The 17955-nt window shown below is 36.7% G+C and overlaps 2 protein-coding genes across 2 annotated transcripts in view; one reads left to right on the top strand and one right to left on the bottom strand.

Annotated features, from left to right (window-relative positions):
* Positions 1-6617, top strand: part of hcn2b (hyperpolarization activated cyclic nucleotide-gated potassium channel 2b) — a 32110-nt gene extending 25493 nt beyond the window's left edge. Inside the window, exons 7-8 of the mRNA XM_056256434.1 lie at positions 3189-3353; positions 5303-6617. Of these exons, the coding sequence (XP_056112409.1) occupies positions 3189-3353; positions 5303-6189 (1052 nt within the window). The 3' untranslated portion in view covers positions 6190-6617. The remainder of the gene's footprint in view (positions 1-3188; positions 3354-5302) is intronic.
* Positions 6618-10644: 4027 nt separating this feature from the next.
* The window catches only part of polrmt (polymerase (RNA) mitochondrial (DNA directed)), a 48375-nt gene continuing 41064 nt past the window's right edge, over positions 10645-17955 (bottom strand). The window contains exons 18-21 of the mRNA XM_056256433.1: positions 16938-17010; positions 16151-16242; positions 13781-13854; positions 10645-11438 (exon numbers count right to left, since the gene is read on the bottom strand). Of these exons, the coding sequence (XP_056112408.1) occupies positions 11389-11438; positions 13781-13854; positions 16151-16242; positions 16938-17010 (289 nt within the window). The 3' untranslated portion in view covers positions 10645-11388. The remainder of the gene's footprint in view (positions 11439-13780; positions 13855-16150; positions 16243-16937; positions 17011-17955) is intronic.

Genomic DNA, 17955 nt, shown 5'->3' with positions numbered 1-17955 from the left:
CATGGTACCGATCACAGCGTCTCTCTGCTTGCATGCTTCACATAATAAAAAGCCCACTCTGTAAACATTTTTTTTCTTCCCGAAGTTGCAAAATAAAACAGATTATAATTTAATATGATCTATGTTTAGTTTTATGTTAAAACATAAAATAGATGTTAAGATAAGGATATTCTGAATAATGTTTTTTGAAATAACGGTTTTTGTCCATACAATGAAAGTCAATGGGGTCCAAAAACGACATTTGGACCCCATTTACTATCATTGTATGGACCAACAACAACAACAACAACAAAAAACTATTTATATTTACACATATTTTGGCTATAACACTACATTACCAATAGTAGACAAACTGTAAAAAAGTTATTCATGGCTTGTTAGGTTAACATGAAAAACAGCATGGACATTTGATTCAGTTAATAGCATAAACCATTGTATGCATATTTTACACAATTTAAGGAACTACAAGGCTTTTAAAACCACATTGGGAGTGAGTGACACATGGATACATTAAACATGTGTAATGGCCATGCTTCTTAGCAGCTTACAGAAATGAGAATCATCATTAATCTTCTGAGCTGAGCTTTAAATATCTCAAATTATACACTGAATCGAGCATGTAAGTATATGCAGACATTCAAAGTTATATGTGAATACCTTCAATGGTAAGAACTTTCAGTTAATCTCTTTTAATCTTCTATTAGAAAAACATTACGTAGGTTTGTGATATTGCATGTTCTTTATGTAATGACTTTGAAACAGCTAAATTTGATCTCCACATTTGTGGTAAAGCCCATCATTCTCAGCTTTTACACCAGTGCGCTTGTAAAATGGGAAAATTAATCATCAAAGCTATTTAACCATCAAATCTGGCTGTAAAAGAAGTACAGTTATTGGCCAATCAGTACACAGTTCGTGAGCCCTAGAATTTGAAAGAAAATCGCATGCAGTATTTAACAAGAGGCTGCATGTGCCAACTTTACAAAGGCTTCTCAATAAGGGACATTGCCAAAAATAACTTCAAAGAGCTGCACTAGAAACAGCCAGAGCACTAGGGGTCCACAAAACCACTTATTTTAATTATACACATTGTAATGAAATACAATAATCAGTTCAAAACAATTTTTTATTTTTTATTTTAAGTCATATGACTGAAAAAACCTTTTTTTTTTCAGTAAAAAAAATCCAAACATCTTTAAAAATATTAATTCAATGAGAGACAAATATGTTTTGTTAGATTATTAAAACGATGATACTTAAAAAAAAAAGCAAATAGAAGATAAATAAGAAAAAAAGTATTTTCGTTTTATTTTTTTAATGAAAAAAACAAACATTTTGGCAGTCATATTACTGTGTATTTAAAAATATTAAATAAATAAATAATCATAAATGGAACAAAATTGAATGCTTTTCAAACCCTGCTGCCATACAACTCTAGGACATTTCTCTTTATAAAACTTAATACGGTTGGAAAAGTTAAGTTTATAGTACTGAAATATGATTGAATGTATCTAAATATTCAATATAATCAATTTAACAACACATGGTTAAGTCTCTTTATCTCAAAGGCCCTTATTAAGATGCAGATGTTACCCTGAATTATTGATTTTTTTATGACAGGCAACTTCTACTTGAATCCCTCATTGAGGTTTTATTCACTCTACAGGGATGAGTGGCACAGCGACTTCAATTGGAGTGAGCTGTGCCAACATTTACGTTGAATCGAGGCCACATTTTCAACTGGGTAGATCCCAAATGCTGAGCATCTATGTGTGTGTGTGTGTGTGTGTGTGTGTGTGTGTAGATATATCCCCTTCAGTCAGTGTCAGGATCTTACCTCTATAATGTTGAGTTTGACCTTCCACTCAGAGAGAAGAGGTGTAGTTAGGAGACAAAGCAAACTGACAGGTCCTCTACGGTTACCTTTTCAGGTTTCAACTCCAGTTGTGGTGAAATTTCAATGTGTACTTTCAGGAATAAAGAGAAAAGAGCTTGAAAAACTTAATTAACATGACTATTATGTTGTTGAAGTTTATGTTCCATGGGTTTAGATTGAACACTGCTGAAAAAGAAAACCCACTTAAACCAGCCTAAAAAGGTCAAGGTGGTCTCCTAACCAGACCAAGCTGGTCAAGTCTGTCTTTTTTGTTGGTTTTAAAGTTTTTCTTTTGGCCCTTGTCCACTAGTCAGACTAAAGAGAGCAGCTGACCAACCAGCCAAACGCTAGCTAAGACTCTGCAAAAAAAAACTGCTTAAACTTTTCTTATCTTATTGAACTTGGTCTACTGGCATGGTCAAGTTGGTGTTGCATGGTCTAGTGACAGAAACCACTCTAAAACCAGCAATCCGGACCAGTCTGACATGGCTGGGAAACCAGCTAAGGCGAGCAAACCATCTTAGACTGTTTTTTTTTAAATTGCTTAAAATATATTTGGAATCACTTCAAAAAAGGAAAATAAGGTCAAGTGCAACAGTGCAGCGCAAGTTTGTCATATAGACTACATAAAATTATAATGGAACATTATAATGGTTTTAAATGGTGAGACTTTTGTTTTTGTATTCAGGCTTTCTGAAAATATATAAAAATTTGGATTTAGATTCATCTGCCAATATATCGGTTATCGGCTTTCAAATATAAATAATTATTGGTATCTGGCAAAATTTTCATATCTTTTATGAAAGCATCTCTACTAAAAACCTAATCTAAAACCAACTAAGACCAGAAAACCACTTTTAAAAAATGGTTTAAGCAGAGGCTTTTCTTACATCAGGTACAACCAGCACATAACCTGATTTCACCAGGTGCGACGTTCCTGCATCCTGGATCAATATCTTTGTTGATCCTGGAACAACATTCCAATCAACCAATCAGATTTGAGGGACAAGTTTACAGTTTGTGTCAAGTTTAGGCTTACAACCAGGGTTAGGTGTTTCTACATCAGTATTATTCACCAATCATTTCCCTCTGATTTTAGGGATAACTTATAGGTAGGGTTTAGGGATAGGACAAAATTTTCAGACAGGAATGTTGTTCCAGGATCGACAAAATATGTTGACCCAGGAACGCGGCTAACTCTGCAAAATCAGGACGTGACAAGTACTAAAAGACACATCTAAAAACAATTAAGAACTACTAAGATACAAATGATTCTGGAACCACAACCATGATATGTCCTGTTGATTCTCAGAGATCTGCCTGTTGACCCGTGGAAGACGAACCGCCAGCGTGCGGGCGGACACCTACTGCCGACTGTACTCGCTCTCCGTGGACAACTTCAATGAAGTACTGGAGGAGTACCCCATGATGAGGAGAGCGTTCGAGACCGTAGCCATCGACCGCCTTGATCGAATAGGTAAGTTGCCTAGAAAGTAAAATTGGTTGCATACACAAAAAGCATTATGCTTATAATAAAGAACCACGGTAATACTACAGTACACACTCCGCACATTTTGTGAAGGTGTGTTTACCTGTGTTAGAGGCGTTAAGGGTACACAGCCCAGGATTCCATTTGTTTGGACATTCATTGATCACATCTGTGCTCAAATTCTAATGAGCTCCAAAATTGGTTTGTCTTCAACACGATAGTTTTGCCATTTTTGGCTTGTGTCCTCGGCACATAAACACGTAATTTGCCAAGATAGGCAGGCCACCTGCCCTCCTCACCCCTCTCAGCATCCTATTTCCTTATCTCCCAAGGTCAGTGTGCTGCTGATGTCACTCCCTGTCACATGACCACCTTAGTTGTTTACACATGGGCCATGCAACCACCCCACACGCTGCTGTTGCCATGGCAGCCAGATTCTATAAATGATCAGTTCAGCTCATGCAGGGGAGTTTAGAAAAAGACACTTTGCCGAAGAACATCCGCTACCACAATTTCACAATTAATGACCTACTGCAGTCGCTTACCGTCAATGTTAGCTGTTAAAGTTTATGAACGTCAAAAATGACAGTTTTTTATTTACTATGGGAAAAGAGAGATTCAGTTATTATGTCGATTTGTAGGCCTAACCGGAAGGCTAATTCGCCATGGGCTCCCTCTGTAATTTCTGTAATTAATTCTAAGTAAAATAAAGTTTGTGGTTGACATTACTTGGAGTATTTTGACGTTTTTTTTTCTCTTAATGCATAAATTACAAACCATTTATACCACACATGTACTTTAAAACAATTGTGCAACATTTTTAAAGCACACAATAGCAATGTAAATCTTTTTTACTTTTAAATCGAATTCTGCAAATTTCCCACAACATGGAAATGCTAATAATGCTAAAGATACAAATTCTCCTTTGAGTTTTAGACCACAAACTGAACAGCTCTATTCAAAGAGACATCTAAAACAAGGTGAACATGATGAATGCCATTAATATGTGCTGCACATCGTGTGATATGAACCATGTAGCTGTGGATTTGGGAGACAGCTTGGTGAAATTGCATGCTCAAACCACGAGTGATAGATATAAGTGTTATTTGTATGTGCTTCTGGAGACGGAGGTGAGAGAAATTGAAGGCGATGTTGGGGCCCTGCCAGCAGGAGCTGTGCGAAGGATGTCATTTTAGCTGCAAATTGTCTTGCTAGCAGCAGGGTGCAGGTGATAGGCACGCGCCATGTCGCGAGTTAGTGTTAGCGGTGCCGTGACTCAGCACAATGACACCAGTGCCAGACATTATAGCTTCCCTCTCACTGGAAATCTCAGCAGGGCTCTGGGGCTTGCTGTTCACAGGGAACTAGATGACCCATCAGTCTGAAAATGTAGTTATCAGAAATAAAAACCCCAACAGGAATCCACTGAGTAAAGTGCAAACATCCATCTAAACAAGTTCTGTCAACAGTCAGATCAAAAGACAATACTAGAGGTGTGCAAAATTGCATGTTTTCAAAACTATAATTTGGCTAGATTGGAGTTCACCTCAACCCGAAGGGACACGTTTCTTAAAGGCCATATACATAAGATATGCTCTTGCGGAGGGACACTTTTCCTCCCCTTTTCCCATTGTGCAAGTCCACCAAATGTGATTTCAATGACTCTTCAGCACCATATAAATCACTACATCTGGAAAATGAGACAAAGATTAAGTGTAGTATGTCAGATTAAGCCTTTGCTACTTTGTGTCTGACGATTACTAAAGGCACAGAGTGCAATGGGTTCACTGTAATATGAATGAAGCATTTAGGTAGTTGATACTATCATTAGACATCCATAACTGCAGTATTGTTTGCTAGTTACAGATATAGCTGTTAAAGGTATGATCGAAGATGTGTCGACAAAGCTATAACTGACCATAATCTGTACCTTTCAGGCAAGAAGAACTCCATCCTGATGCACAAAGTACAGCACGATCTTAACACCGGCGTCTTCAACAACCGTGAGAACGAGATGATCCAGGAGATTGTGAAGTACGATCGAGAAATGGTTAAACTAGTTAAACAAGGAGACATGCAGAGGCCCAGGGCCATGTCCATGTCCATGGCTCCTTCAACTCATGGGAGCATGTTTGCACCTTCTAGTCAGCCCTCTACAAGTTCTGCCATTGCTACCCTCCAGCAAGCTGTTGCCATGAGCTTCTGTCCCCAGATGGGCAACACTCTAGTGGGTTCTGGGGCTGTCCAGTCACCTCGCATGGTGCGGCGCTTCCAGGTGGTCCAGAGCCAGACACCCCCAGGCTCCCAGTACTCCACCTTAGCCCTTGCCTCTGCCCTTGCAGGCACACCTGTCCATACCCCTCTGGCAACTACCGGTCGAACATTCCAGTATGGTTCCAGCCCCCCAGGTGCACCCTCAGGCTCCCAGTTATCCCTTGTACAGCAACATGTCCCCAGTCCCACACATCGACCACTGGTTCCCAGGTGCGCTTTAAGCCAAGATGCCCGTGCCCTATCCGCCTCCCAGCCATCCTTACCCCATGATATGGTACAGCCAGTTGCCCCAAGCCCTCCCCAGTCCACCAGAGTCTCTTCCACTTCAATCGGTCCCCCCCAGAACCTCCCCGTCCCTGCTGGTATTAGAGGAAGTATTCCACCAAGAATGGCACTACCCCACCAAATGTCTGTAGGTGCATTTCCTCCTGCCTCCCTCCCCCAGATGAGACCCAGTTTGGATTCAGGACTGCCCAAGAAGGATTCAATAATCAGTCTACCAGAAACTGAACAACATCACATCAGATCTAGATTATCATCAAATTTGTGACCACGATAGTGTTGGCAGGCTTTGCCTGGGTCAGGAATGTGTGGACTCTCCTTAACCAAGAACGTTTCCCGACCCCTTGTCACACCTTTGGATTTTACTCACAGAATGTATGTGGTGCGACTGGTTACAAGGGCAAACAAACCCTCAAGACTTGATAGCATAAAATGAATATGTCTGTATCATTTTTACCACGACCGGGACATTTCCATTGTACCTATGACATAAACATCAATGTAGCTTCCACCCTCACAATTTGCCTCTTTCAAATGGTTTTCTTTATTGTAGCTGCTCACAAAGATGTACCCACTCCCTTTTATGTACTGTAGTACAAATAATGCAAACTGGTATGTGTCTGAATACCGGGACTTAGCAGTTTGCTTCTGATCACAATGTAGGAGCTAACTCCCTCTTCTCAACATGAACCGGCTAGACATGAACCGGCTAGAGATTAGATACTTAACCTATAATACGCAATATTAGAGTTGTTATAGAAAAATAAAGGTGTATTTGAAGGCTCAAGAGTCCCAAACCGGTTTCAAAATGAGAACTTCTGTCCATGTCTTTGTCTTATTCCTTCAGACCAAAGGAGGCCAAAGGAAAATGTTAACATAAGATGACATGTAAAGATGTCAAATGAAATGAAAGGATAAAGACAAATATAATTTCATTGCCTTGATTTTGAACGTTTTGTGTGTGTGTGACCATATGTGTGTTTTTTTCTTAGCTATCCCACAACAGAGATCATTTCATCATCTTAATTTAGCGTTGGGACAATTAAACGAATCAACAGTTTCCAAATGAGGGTTCATGGAAGTAAATACCACATACATTTGGAGCTAATTATGCTGCTAACGTACAAAGTTTAATGACTAGGAAACTAATTTGCACTTATCTGGTGCATTCAAATGTATTTAATTACAAAGGACTTAAGTAGCTTTCTTCAGAAAGGTCAGCTTTTCATTATCAATGAACTATTTATTTCAAAAATTGTGGCTCTGTCCTGTTTGTAAAAAATCGTTCTCCCTCACAAATAAAGCAGAGAGTGCATAAATATGACTTAATGCAGTTTTGAGGGGGATCGCACATCTTAGAGGGCAAGTGAGGTTATGCGAGCAAGTACATTAAGGGGTGATTACCCCCTCCTCTGCAATGTGACGAGATCCATCAGGCGACGACGAGTCTCTCCACAATCTGTTGTTTTGGAGCACTAAACTCACTCGCCATGGCTACCTAATGAGGTCTGATGTCCTCTCGATCTTTAAATCCTTGAAAACCTATTTATATTCTGCTGTTACTTACTATTTCACAGCTTGAAAGAGACTATAAGCTCTGTTGTAGCGGCTCCTGTTTGTTCTTGGCATCCTGGAGACGAAGCCAAGCGTAAATTGCTCATTTATGATCAATTCTAAAAAATAACAAAATGGGCAGATGTTTGAAAATGGCATCAGACTGTTCATATGCAGGGTTTTGAAAAAAAAAAGCAAATTTTTTATGACTTTGAATAAAATCATGTCTTTTAAATGATTCCCTGCAGACTCCGCTGTGCACGAGCCAGTGTCGTCCCATAAGCGGATTAAAAAAAATAATCTTATAGCTGCTTTTAATGATGCTCATATCCTCAGTTTATGTTGCACCAAACACAGTTTGTTGATTTTATTCAATATATGCCAAGTGTTATATTTTTTTGCAAAATTCTAAGGAATATTTGAAGCAATAAAGTTTACAGTTTGTCCATGAGAAATTAATATTTGTCTCAGTTGTAGCTATCATTAACAAAATATGCTCCACTAAGTATTACTACGTTTTACTATGCATTATGGTAGAGGAAAAATGTTTTTCTGTTGTTGTTCAAAAGGAGAGCACACGGCATAATTATTGATTAAAAAGCTATGTTTTTTTTTTTAGCAGCGGCTCTGCTGTTCTGTTCAAATAAACTTTCAGAACGTCTTGCGATGAAGCTACTAAACAAACATGCTTCATTAATTAGGATGTTACAAGACCCTGGGGTTGTTTTGCAGCTTTGCATGAAATAGTATAATGATGGGCTGATGGTCTAATATACTTACCGTTTAATGTACAACTTAACGGAGTTCATTACATCAGTTCATTTTAGTCCAGCAGATCTGAAATTCAATTGGTCGCCATTTTATTGGTGTCCTGAATGGAAGTAAACCAGTGACAGCACTGTAAAAAAAGTTACTGTCTTCAATTGTTTTTTAAGTACAATCAACTTGGATGTTTAAGTCATTTCAACTTAAATTACATTAAAGGGTTAGTTCACCCAAAAATTAAAATTCTGTCAGTAATTACTCACCCTCATGTTGTTCCAACCCCGTAAGACCTTCGTTCATCTTCGGAACACGAATTAAGATATTTTTGATGAAATCTGAGAGCTGGATCACTCCTCCATAATAGTCCATAGGCTTCTTCAGGGATTGAACTTGCCGGCCTCGAAAAGTTATTAAAGACATCGTTAAAATAGTCCAAGTGACTACAGTGGCTCAATCTTAAGTTTATCAAGCGACGAGAATACTTTTTGTGCGCAAAAAAAAACAAAATTTAAACTTTACTTCAAAAAACTTTATTTCAACTATTCATTTTCATCTCTTTGGGCCTCGAGTCAGTTCACTAGTGTAATAGCGTAAGCTTCTGTTGTTGTACGTCACACGCATCACGCACATGACCAGCGCCGGCCAATAGTGAGCCTACGTGTGACGTAGCTCTACGGAATCACACTACGTTAACTGACTCGAGGCCCAAAGAGAAGGAAATGAATAGTTGAAATAAAGTCGTTATTTTTGTTTGTTTTTGCGCACAAAAAGTATTCTTGTCGCTTGATAAACTTAAGATTGAGCCACTGTAGTCACTTGGACTATTTTAACGATGTCTTTAATAACTTTTCGAGGCCGGCAAGTTCAATCCCTGAAGAAGCCTATGGACTAGTATGGAGGAGTGATCCAGCTCTCAGATTTCATCAAAAATATCTTAATTCTTGTTCCGAAGATGAACGAAGGTCTTACGGGGTTGGAACAACATGAGGGTGAGTAAATACTGACAGAATTTTCTTTTTTGGGTGAACTAACCCTTTAAACTGACTTTTCTGGCATGCAGTCATCTCTGTTTCATTAGTAATGTTTGGTACATAAGGAGCAGCAGAAGTAACCACATCAACTGGGAAATAATAATGAATTAATCCAAATGACTGCATCCAAGGCCAGCTGGCTTTTTTCTCTATTCTAGTCATAACTGCTGAGATGGCCACTTCAATCATTGGTCTGAAAGATATCTGCTTGTCTCATGTCCATCCATGAGCGTTTTCCAATGGAAAGATGTCTATTTCGGCCTCATTACTGGTACCTAATAAAGATTTTATTTTGGGGTGTTGTTGGGCAAGACAGCAAGCAGAAATAGACGTTTAGTTCATGTTCATGTTCAGTTCGCGATTCTTCCGATCAGAGTGTAAATATCTGTTTCATAAAAATGTATTATGTATTCATTCATCAATTTATATGCAGTAGTCCATAATGACGGTGTAGCAAAATAATTTACATGATTGTAAAAGTGCTGCATCTTTAAGAAAACGCTGTTGCTCATTGCTTTAAGTGACTTCTCAGTCTGTCGCTAAAGAGTTTGAGCTATGTTATGAATGATTAAGTGGAGGGTTTCATCCAATCACTTGATTTGAGAGCAATTTTTATTCTTTCGCAGTGAAATTTGGATGATGAAGAGAACCTTTGGCTGAACCATCTTGCAAATGTACTGTATCTCCAATTAAACATCATGAACAGCTGATTATCCAGATTCTGATTTATCTGATTCACATTGTAAACTTAACTGTTTACAGTAAGTATACAAAACATTTCTTACATTATTTCGACTAAACCAAGTGAACCAGGTCAGTGATTTCAAACAGATTTTGTGAATCATTTAGTTCATTAAAATAATCAGTTCATAAGAGTCACTTTGTTGTGAATCACATTTTTAAAGATTAAACGAGTAAACGAGAATCAAAAAATGACTTGCGGTTTAGTGAGGTTTCGTTTAAATGATTCATATATAGTTTGTGAATCTTACGAGGGATTCATTAATAGAACTGATTTATAAGAGTCGTTGTTTATGAATCGCATTACACTGGTGGCTGTGCTGTATAACGACGCGTTTATCTGATCACATTGCAAACTCAGCTCAGGTCAAATTGAATTTGTTTCGCCTGTAGCTTCAGGAAACACGGGAGTTAAGTGTCTTAAAACCAATATGTGGCGGCAAATAGCTCTAAGCCCATAAGCTATTGCAAGGGTAACTTCCTACGCGGAGGTTGTTCGAGATGTCAGGAAACGAGCAGGTCTTTTGACATCAATTCTCGTGTAATCCAGTGTAGCCTTGCATCGGATTGGTTTTGTTTCGCTTTACCCTTTGTAACAAAACGCTGCCAAAATCCAGAAAACAGAACAGAGCTGCTGAAGCAAGCTTTTGAAATTTCAATAACAATTAACCTTTCGCAGACCCAGAGTGCAAAAATATTGACTTTATTTCTCGCTGAATGCCACGTGTAAATTCTCAGACGAGCGTTCGACGGATCAAAACGTCTTTGTTCGTAAAACACAGTCATCTAAGTGCTGTCAAGTCTTAAAAAAAAGGGCACCACAAGGTCAAACGCCATCCAAAGCTGTCCTAAAGGTGCTCTGATCCATCATCATAAACATCCTCTTGTTTTTTCACTGGCTTTGAATGTGAGAGCCGCCAGCTGTGGGGAGATGCTGGGAGTAAATCATGTCCAAGTGGAAATGTCAGAGAGGGCCTTTCAGACGGGGTTGCCTTGAAATCGATGAGAGGCAGAATCATGTGGTTAATCAGCCCGGTGTTAGCACTCAGAAGTGAAGGAGCGGATCAGAGCCCCGCCGAGAGAGCGTTCTCACTCCATACCAAGACGAGATCGCATACACGCTTCCACGCTCTCGTACTCGCACACAAGGGTGACTCCTGCGGTTTACCTCCGCCAGAACTCTGCTTCAGTGCTTAAGTGATGTCTTTATGATAATATGACAAGACAGACGCACACACTCACTCATCTACCAGATCAAGCGATCCGTCCGCATCACGCACTCGTTCGACGTAGTAAAAAGCAGTCTGTTTTGATGAGGTCTGTGGAGGGCTCTCAGCCTCCTGATGAAAGCGGTCCGTCAGCTCACGATACACTCCTCAGCTGAAGAAATACACTGATTCTTTCACCTTTTCCAGGTTGAAATCACCTACAAGAGAGAAATGACATGATTACGGGGATTTAGCATGAAATATGTAACAACAAGTTTAGCACTCATTATGAAGGCATTGAAATTGGCATGGAAGATGACACCGAGTACATTTTTTTATTTTGTAATTATAACTTTTGCTTTTTGGTGTCTTAATTAGTGTGCGCTTTTTATAGATTTGAATATGACATACTTTACACTTCCATTCAAAAGTTTGGTGACAGTAATATATATTTGAATGTTTTTGAAAGAAGTCTCTTATGGCCACCAAGGCTGTATTGATTTGATCAAATATACAGTAAAAACAGTAATATTGTGAAATATTATTACATTTTAAAATAACTCTTTTCTATTTTAATATATTTTATAATGTAATTTATTCCGGTGATCAAAGCTGTATTTTCAGCATCATTACTCCAGTCTTCAGTGTCACATGATCCTTCAGAAATCATTCTAATATGCTGATTTGCTGCTCAAGAAATATTATTATTATTATCAATGTTGAAAACAGTTAATATTTTTGTTGAAACCATGACAGATTTTGATGAATAAAATGTTCAAAATGTAAATTTTCAAAAAAAGTTTTTTTAAAACATTATTTTTATTTATTTACTGTCACCTTTAACCCTCTGGGGACGGATTGGGCAGTACCGCCCAAAATGGCATACTTTTACAAATGTGTAATTATCTTAAAAACTATTAATGATAGAGAGGTGCGGTCTTTTTTACCGTCTTCCTCAGATTCCGCTGAAAACAGTGATAACTTACCCGGCTTGTAAATATACACACTTCCTTGTTGCGGAATACCACTATGTAAAAGGCCAATGAAATCTATGTTGTTTGGCAGATTCCGCGAACAACAACCAATGGAAAAATTGCCGATGGAGAAATATTTTTCTTACCCAATCAGAGGAAGGTTACCATGACGTTTCTAGCAAATCAGAGGACTCTGTAGCCTTGCAAGGGGTGGCACTATATAGTTAGGGATATGACGCAAACAGCGTTGAATGGAGAGAAGGAGAGAGAGCGAACGGAGGCTTACGGAGCGGATTATCAGAGATTTATATGAGAGAGAGACAGAACAATTATTATATATATATATACACACACATACAATTATGCAATATTTATTGTTTTAGCACTTTTATGATGGCAAGCAGTAAACGATTTACGGTGGAACAAGCTCTGGAACAATTACTGGAGAGTGACGAGGAGAAAGCATTGCTTAGAAAATTCTAAGCATTCCTAAGAAAAACGCCTAGGACTATTTGTAAATAAAGTTACATTTTTCATTGTTCTTTACACATTTTATTTAACAATTACACATGTCTGTCAAGCAAAGGCTTTGACAAATACATTTTTTGTTCAAAAACTGTTCACTATTGTTGCGTGATGTGTGATTTTCAGAAATAAATGACAAAAATCGAATTTCCGTTTTTGAAATTCTCTAGTTTATAGTACATTTTTCACTCATACTTCCTTTATAAACATATTACATGCATGCTTATGTTCGCTTAGGGTCTTCTGGATTCATAGATACCAAACACATAGTGTTCCATCTCCATAACATTTGGTTATAAGGCCAAATGTAAAAATAGAGAAAACGGACCAAAAAGGGCTTAGAGGGTTAATACATTTTATGCATCGTTACTGGACAAAATGTCTTTTTAAAAAAAATTAACAGTAGTGTATATGATGATTCAGTGCTCAAGAAATATTTCTTATTATCAATGTTGAAAACTGACAAATGACACTTATTTTCATACGTATTTTCATTCAGAACCTGAAATCAATAAATACTGAAAAACTGAGGCATATTAAACATTACCATGCCACTCTATTTAATCAATCCATTCATCTTAAATCAATTTCATTTGTACCTGAAATGAAATGAATCCTCCAGGACATGCATGTATCAGGACTTTAGAAATAATATTAAGCTGGTTTATTACAGAAAGAAAAAGTATGTGTTATACGGTGAATGAATCATCGTTCTTCTTGTTTTTACTGACATTTTAAGCACGTTGTAAAAGCTCCCCTCAATATCGTCTCTGCTGAATCAGGGTTTTGTGTGATGTGTGATTTTGCGCTAAATGCGCTCATGTTGTCCATTGTGTTTCCTTCCGGCCCATGTTACATAAACAGATTAACCAGTTGACAGAATTAATTGTCATCAGTTTAATGAAATCTATCTCGCTGATGAACATAAAATCGCATGTGCGGTCCTGCGGGACGGTGCGTCGTTATGCAACAGCACAAAAGCTGCCCTAAACCCGACAAGCTGTCAATCAGATGATGTCGAGCCGCTGGCCTGTGTGTCAAAGCGACGGGGTTTAACTCACCTGTACGAGGAACGCTGGACAAAAGCTGAACCATCTTATAGTATTCTTGAGTCTTCTTTGGCTTGGATACAACCCTGTGAGAGTAAGAAATTGACTCAATTGAACCAAACCTTATTCATTCATTCATATCAGCAACATATACGTTTTTAGATGATATTTTTTATTGTATTTATTGTATCAGGTGATAATTAGTTATTTAATTGTATCTGTCTATTCTAAATTCATTTTGAGCACACAAACTGTTTATTTTAGCTTTTAGTGTATTATTATTATTATTAGTGTATTATATCGGCTACAATAAAACATTTAATATCAGGGCATCCTTACTAGCCATGTTGAATATTTAAAGAACTGATGTAATGAACTCCGTACGGTTGTACATTAACTGTGGGACTTATGAAGAACTGCTGCATTTATTGTCAAATACACTGTAATTAAATTACTTCTCAGCCTATTCTAAATTCAAACTATTTATTTTAGTTTTTACTAGAGCCGTCAAGCGATTATTTTTTCTATCTAATTAATTACACAATGTGGCGATTAATTAATCTAATTAATTGTACGTCAAATTTAGCTGATAAATTACCCCCAATGGATCATTAAAGTCATTATTGTGTTAAATGAGAAAAGTATATCAAATCATATCAAATAGACATTACAAAAATTAGCTTTAGAAAGACATATAAACATATATCTTTGGGTGAACTACACATTTAATAGGTTTTTATTCATATGGAAATATGAAATAATTGTTTTAATGAAATGATACTCTAAATAAGAAACTAAAACTGTAGGTGGCAGTAAATGTTTTGATGAGTAAGTCTTTAATTCAGAAATAAGGTAAATGGCTCTTTTTACGAATAGGCAATTGAATCTTAGGTTCACCCGATTGATTCACTCAAAACGCAGATTCATCCAGAAACGAAACCGCTTTGTGTTGCTCAGAGATGCACAACAGTTCTGCTCTGGCTTTACAGGTAATATTTTTATTGGCAAAATTGAGCAAATACAGACAATATTGTCTAAAATATAACACAATATTAACTTCAAATTATTGAACTGTTGTATAAAATCAATATAACATTTGCATTCATTCTATTCGGGACAAAAACATGACTCGTGTTATATTGCGCTCGTTACTCGTGTGATATTGCTTAACTATATAATATGATATGAGACAAAGACTCATACAGGGGTATTTTTGCCCCGATATCTTGAATTTTAGGGCCATTCTATAGGCTACATAATGCAGTGAGTGGTTGCCCTGCTTCATGTTCGTCACCAATCAGCTGTATGAAATGCAAGATGACCTACGTAGGTCTGGGGCGGGGTGGGTGCGTTAAATGCGTTAATAATTTTAACGCGTTATTTTTCCCCATAACTAATTAATTAAATTAATGCGTTAAATAGACATTCCAAGTTTTAAAAGAAAGCAGAACAGATTTATAAAATCAGCCATTTATCGGTTATCTGCCTTAACATGATTGTTTATCTGTCGATATTTGATATTTAATTCAAAATACAAACAATTTTTTGTGTGTATCAATTTTCTTTAACTAGCATAGATTTATAATATCAGACATATATCGGTTATCGGCCCTAACGTGAAAATGATCGTGTTTCTGCAGTTATTTAATTCTGAATACAAACTATATATATATATATATATATATATATACACACACACACACACACACACACACACACACACACACACACACACACACACACACACACACACACAGTTTTTAGTGCTCATACATTTTCTATAAGTACCGGTAGTATAGATTTCAAATATCGGCCATTTATCGGTTATTGTCGAGAAACAGGAAGATACTGTAATTATTGGTATCGACCAGTACTCATGTTATTAGCAGTAAAGTGGTTAAATAATATCCCTTTTTTTTTATTTTATTTTTTTATCACCTGATATTAGGCATTTATCGGCCGATATTGGATATTTAATGGTTTCTGCTTACTCCAAATTCAATTGTAACATGCAGGCTATTTAATTTAGTTTTCAGTGTTTATTAATATTTTTTTTTCTTTTTTAAAGAGAGTAGCATAGGTTCATAATATCAGCCATTTAATTGGTTATTGGCCTTAATGTGAAAATGATTATTTATCGGCCGAAATTTGATTCTAAATACTATTTATTTTTAGTTTTTTTGAGTGTATCAACTTTCTTTAAGTAGTATAGATTTATAATATTGGCCTGTTATAGATTTATAACAGGCCATTAACAGGAAAATACTGTCATTTTTGGTATCGGCCAGAATTTCAATATCAGTGCATCCCAAGCAGTGAGCAGTTTAGTAGCGAACCACTATTAGTAGTAGTTAAAAACCAGCAATGTGCAATGGGACTTACGGAGGGCTGCTGCAATATTTCTGCAGAAGAAACCCAGACAGCTCTTCTAGAATGGGCTGACTATGCAGAGCCACAAACTGCTCACGACACACCTGAGGAGCGACAAAGAGCATTCAGTTAATCATTATGCACACTAATGCGCCAGCTTCAATGCTATCTCCCTCTCGCTTCCCTTTTCCTATGCTCGTCTCAGACGTTTCACCTCTCTCCAATTTGAACTTTCCCATTTTAAGAGGAATCTGTGGTCACAAAGCATGTCAGGGGAAGACTTGCAGACAATAGACAGAAGGAAAAGATAAAAAAAGAGTCTCAATTCAGGCAGTTGAATACGGTTTAAAGGAACAGACTGAGCTATTAAGCTTCAGAGGTTCACTGTAAAGTGTCACATAGAGGTGAAACTTAACAAATGAAGGTGATTGTAAAGTAAGTACAGCCAAGAGGGTGAGTAAATGATGACATAACTTTCATTTTGGGGTGAATTGTTTCTTTTAAAATGATCTGGGTCTAAAACAGATCTGTGAAAGGAATCTCAATTCTTAGGAATCTAAATTAAACAAGTCTAGTTAATGGCAACTTTCCAAAAAATGGACCAGTTGAGAGGATGAGAGGTACGACCATTCATTACGGAAATAACCCATGCTGACAGGGTTGGTTATTGAACATATGGTGAACTCAGCATGCAAACATCTGGCCATTAAGCTGACATGGTGGGGCCGCTCAGTCATTCCTATCAAAAGAATTTGCATTGGAAAAACATTCTGCAGTGAATGCTCAGTTCCTTACACACCTTGTTCATGGTGTCCACCGTCAGAGCATGCGTCCAATAACAGTCATGGACGGACACAAACGTAAGACCAGCCCTGCGCGTGTGAAGAAAACAGACAGACAACATTTAACACAACAACAATGAATAATTCAAATAATAATAATGAATATTGTTTGCTAATATTATTTATACTATATATTATTTTATATATATTATCAGATATATGCAATGTAAATAATTTATCATCATTATTACTATTACTAATACTAATAATAATGAAATCTGTTTTTTTTAATTATTATTATTATTATTAAATATATGCATTAAAATAATGTATTATTATTATCATTACTTTTTAATACATATCTTAATTTGATAATATGTATTACTATCATAAATACTTTTTAATACATATCTTAATTTTATAATATGTATTATTATCATAAATATTAATAGTATCATTAATATTAATGAAAACTGTCGTTAATATTTATTAATATTATACATTTTATTTTATATATGCGTTATGAATAATTATGAATGGATATTGTTCTGTTCATATTTTTTATTTATTTATTATTATTATAATTAGCGGTAGTAGTATTAGTAGTAGTACAAGTACAAGTAGTAGTATTTAAAACAGGGTATATGCAGGAATCTTGAAGTTAATTTTAATACCTTTTCAAGACTTTTTCAAGACCTTCTCAATATTTTTTAATACCTTACCGCCACTTCAAGCTGTAACCATTTACATCAGTGATACTTTTAACTTAACAGTTTTAGTTTGTGATAAAGACTATAGACCACTCTGATAAAAAAAAAAAAAAATCAAATAGGCTGGGATAGTAAATCAAAGCAAAGTTTATTAAAAAACAAAACAAAACTTTGCTCCACCCTCAACAACAATCATGCTGACATGTGCCTCAGTTCTTCGTTTAAAAAAAAAAAAAAAAATGACTAAATTCACACACTTTTACGATGTTTTTGGGACTCAAACTGTTGGACAGCTAATTCAGAAAAAATTAGGGATGCACCGAAA

The sequence above is a fragment of the Rhinichthys klamathensis genome, unplaced genomic scaffold, assembly GCF_029890125.1.
Source record: "Rhinichthys klamathensis goyatoka isolate OS25496 unplaced genomic scaffold, OSU_Roscu_1.1 h1tg000127l_1, whole genome shotgun sequence".
Taxonomy (NCBI): domain Eukaryota; kingdom Metazoa; phylum Chordata; class Actinopteri; order Cypriniformes; family Leuciscidae; genus Rhinichthys; species Rhinichthys klamathensis.
Note: the sequence above shows the minus strand (reverse complement) of the source record. Positions and strands in the feature narration are given on the sequence as shown.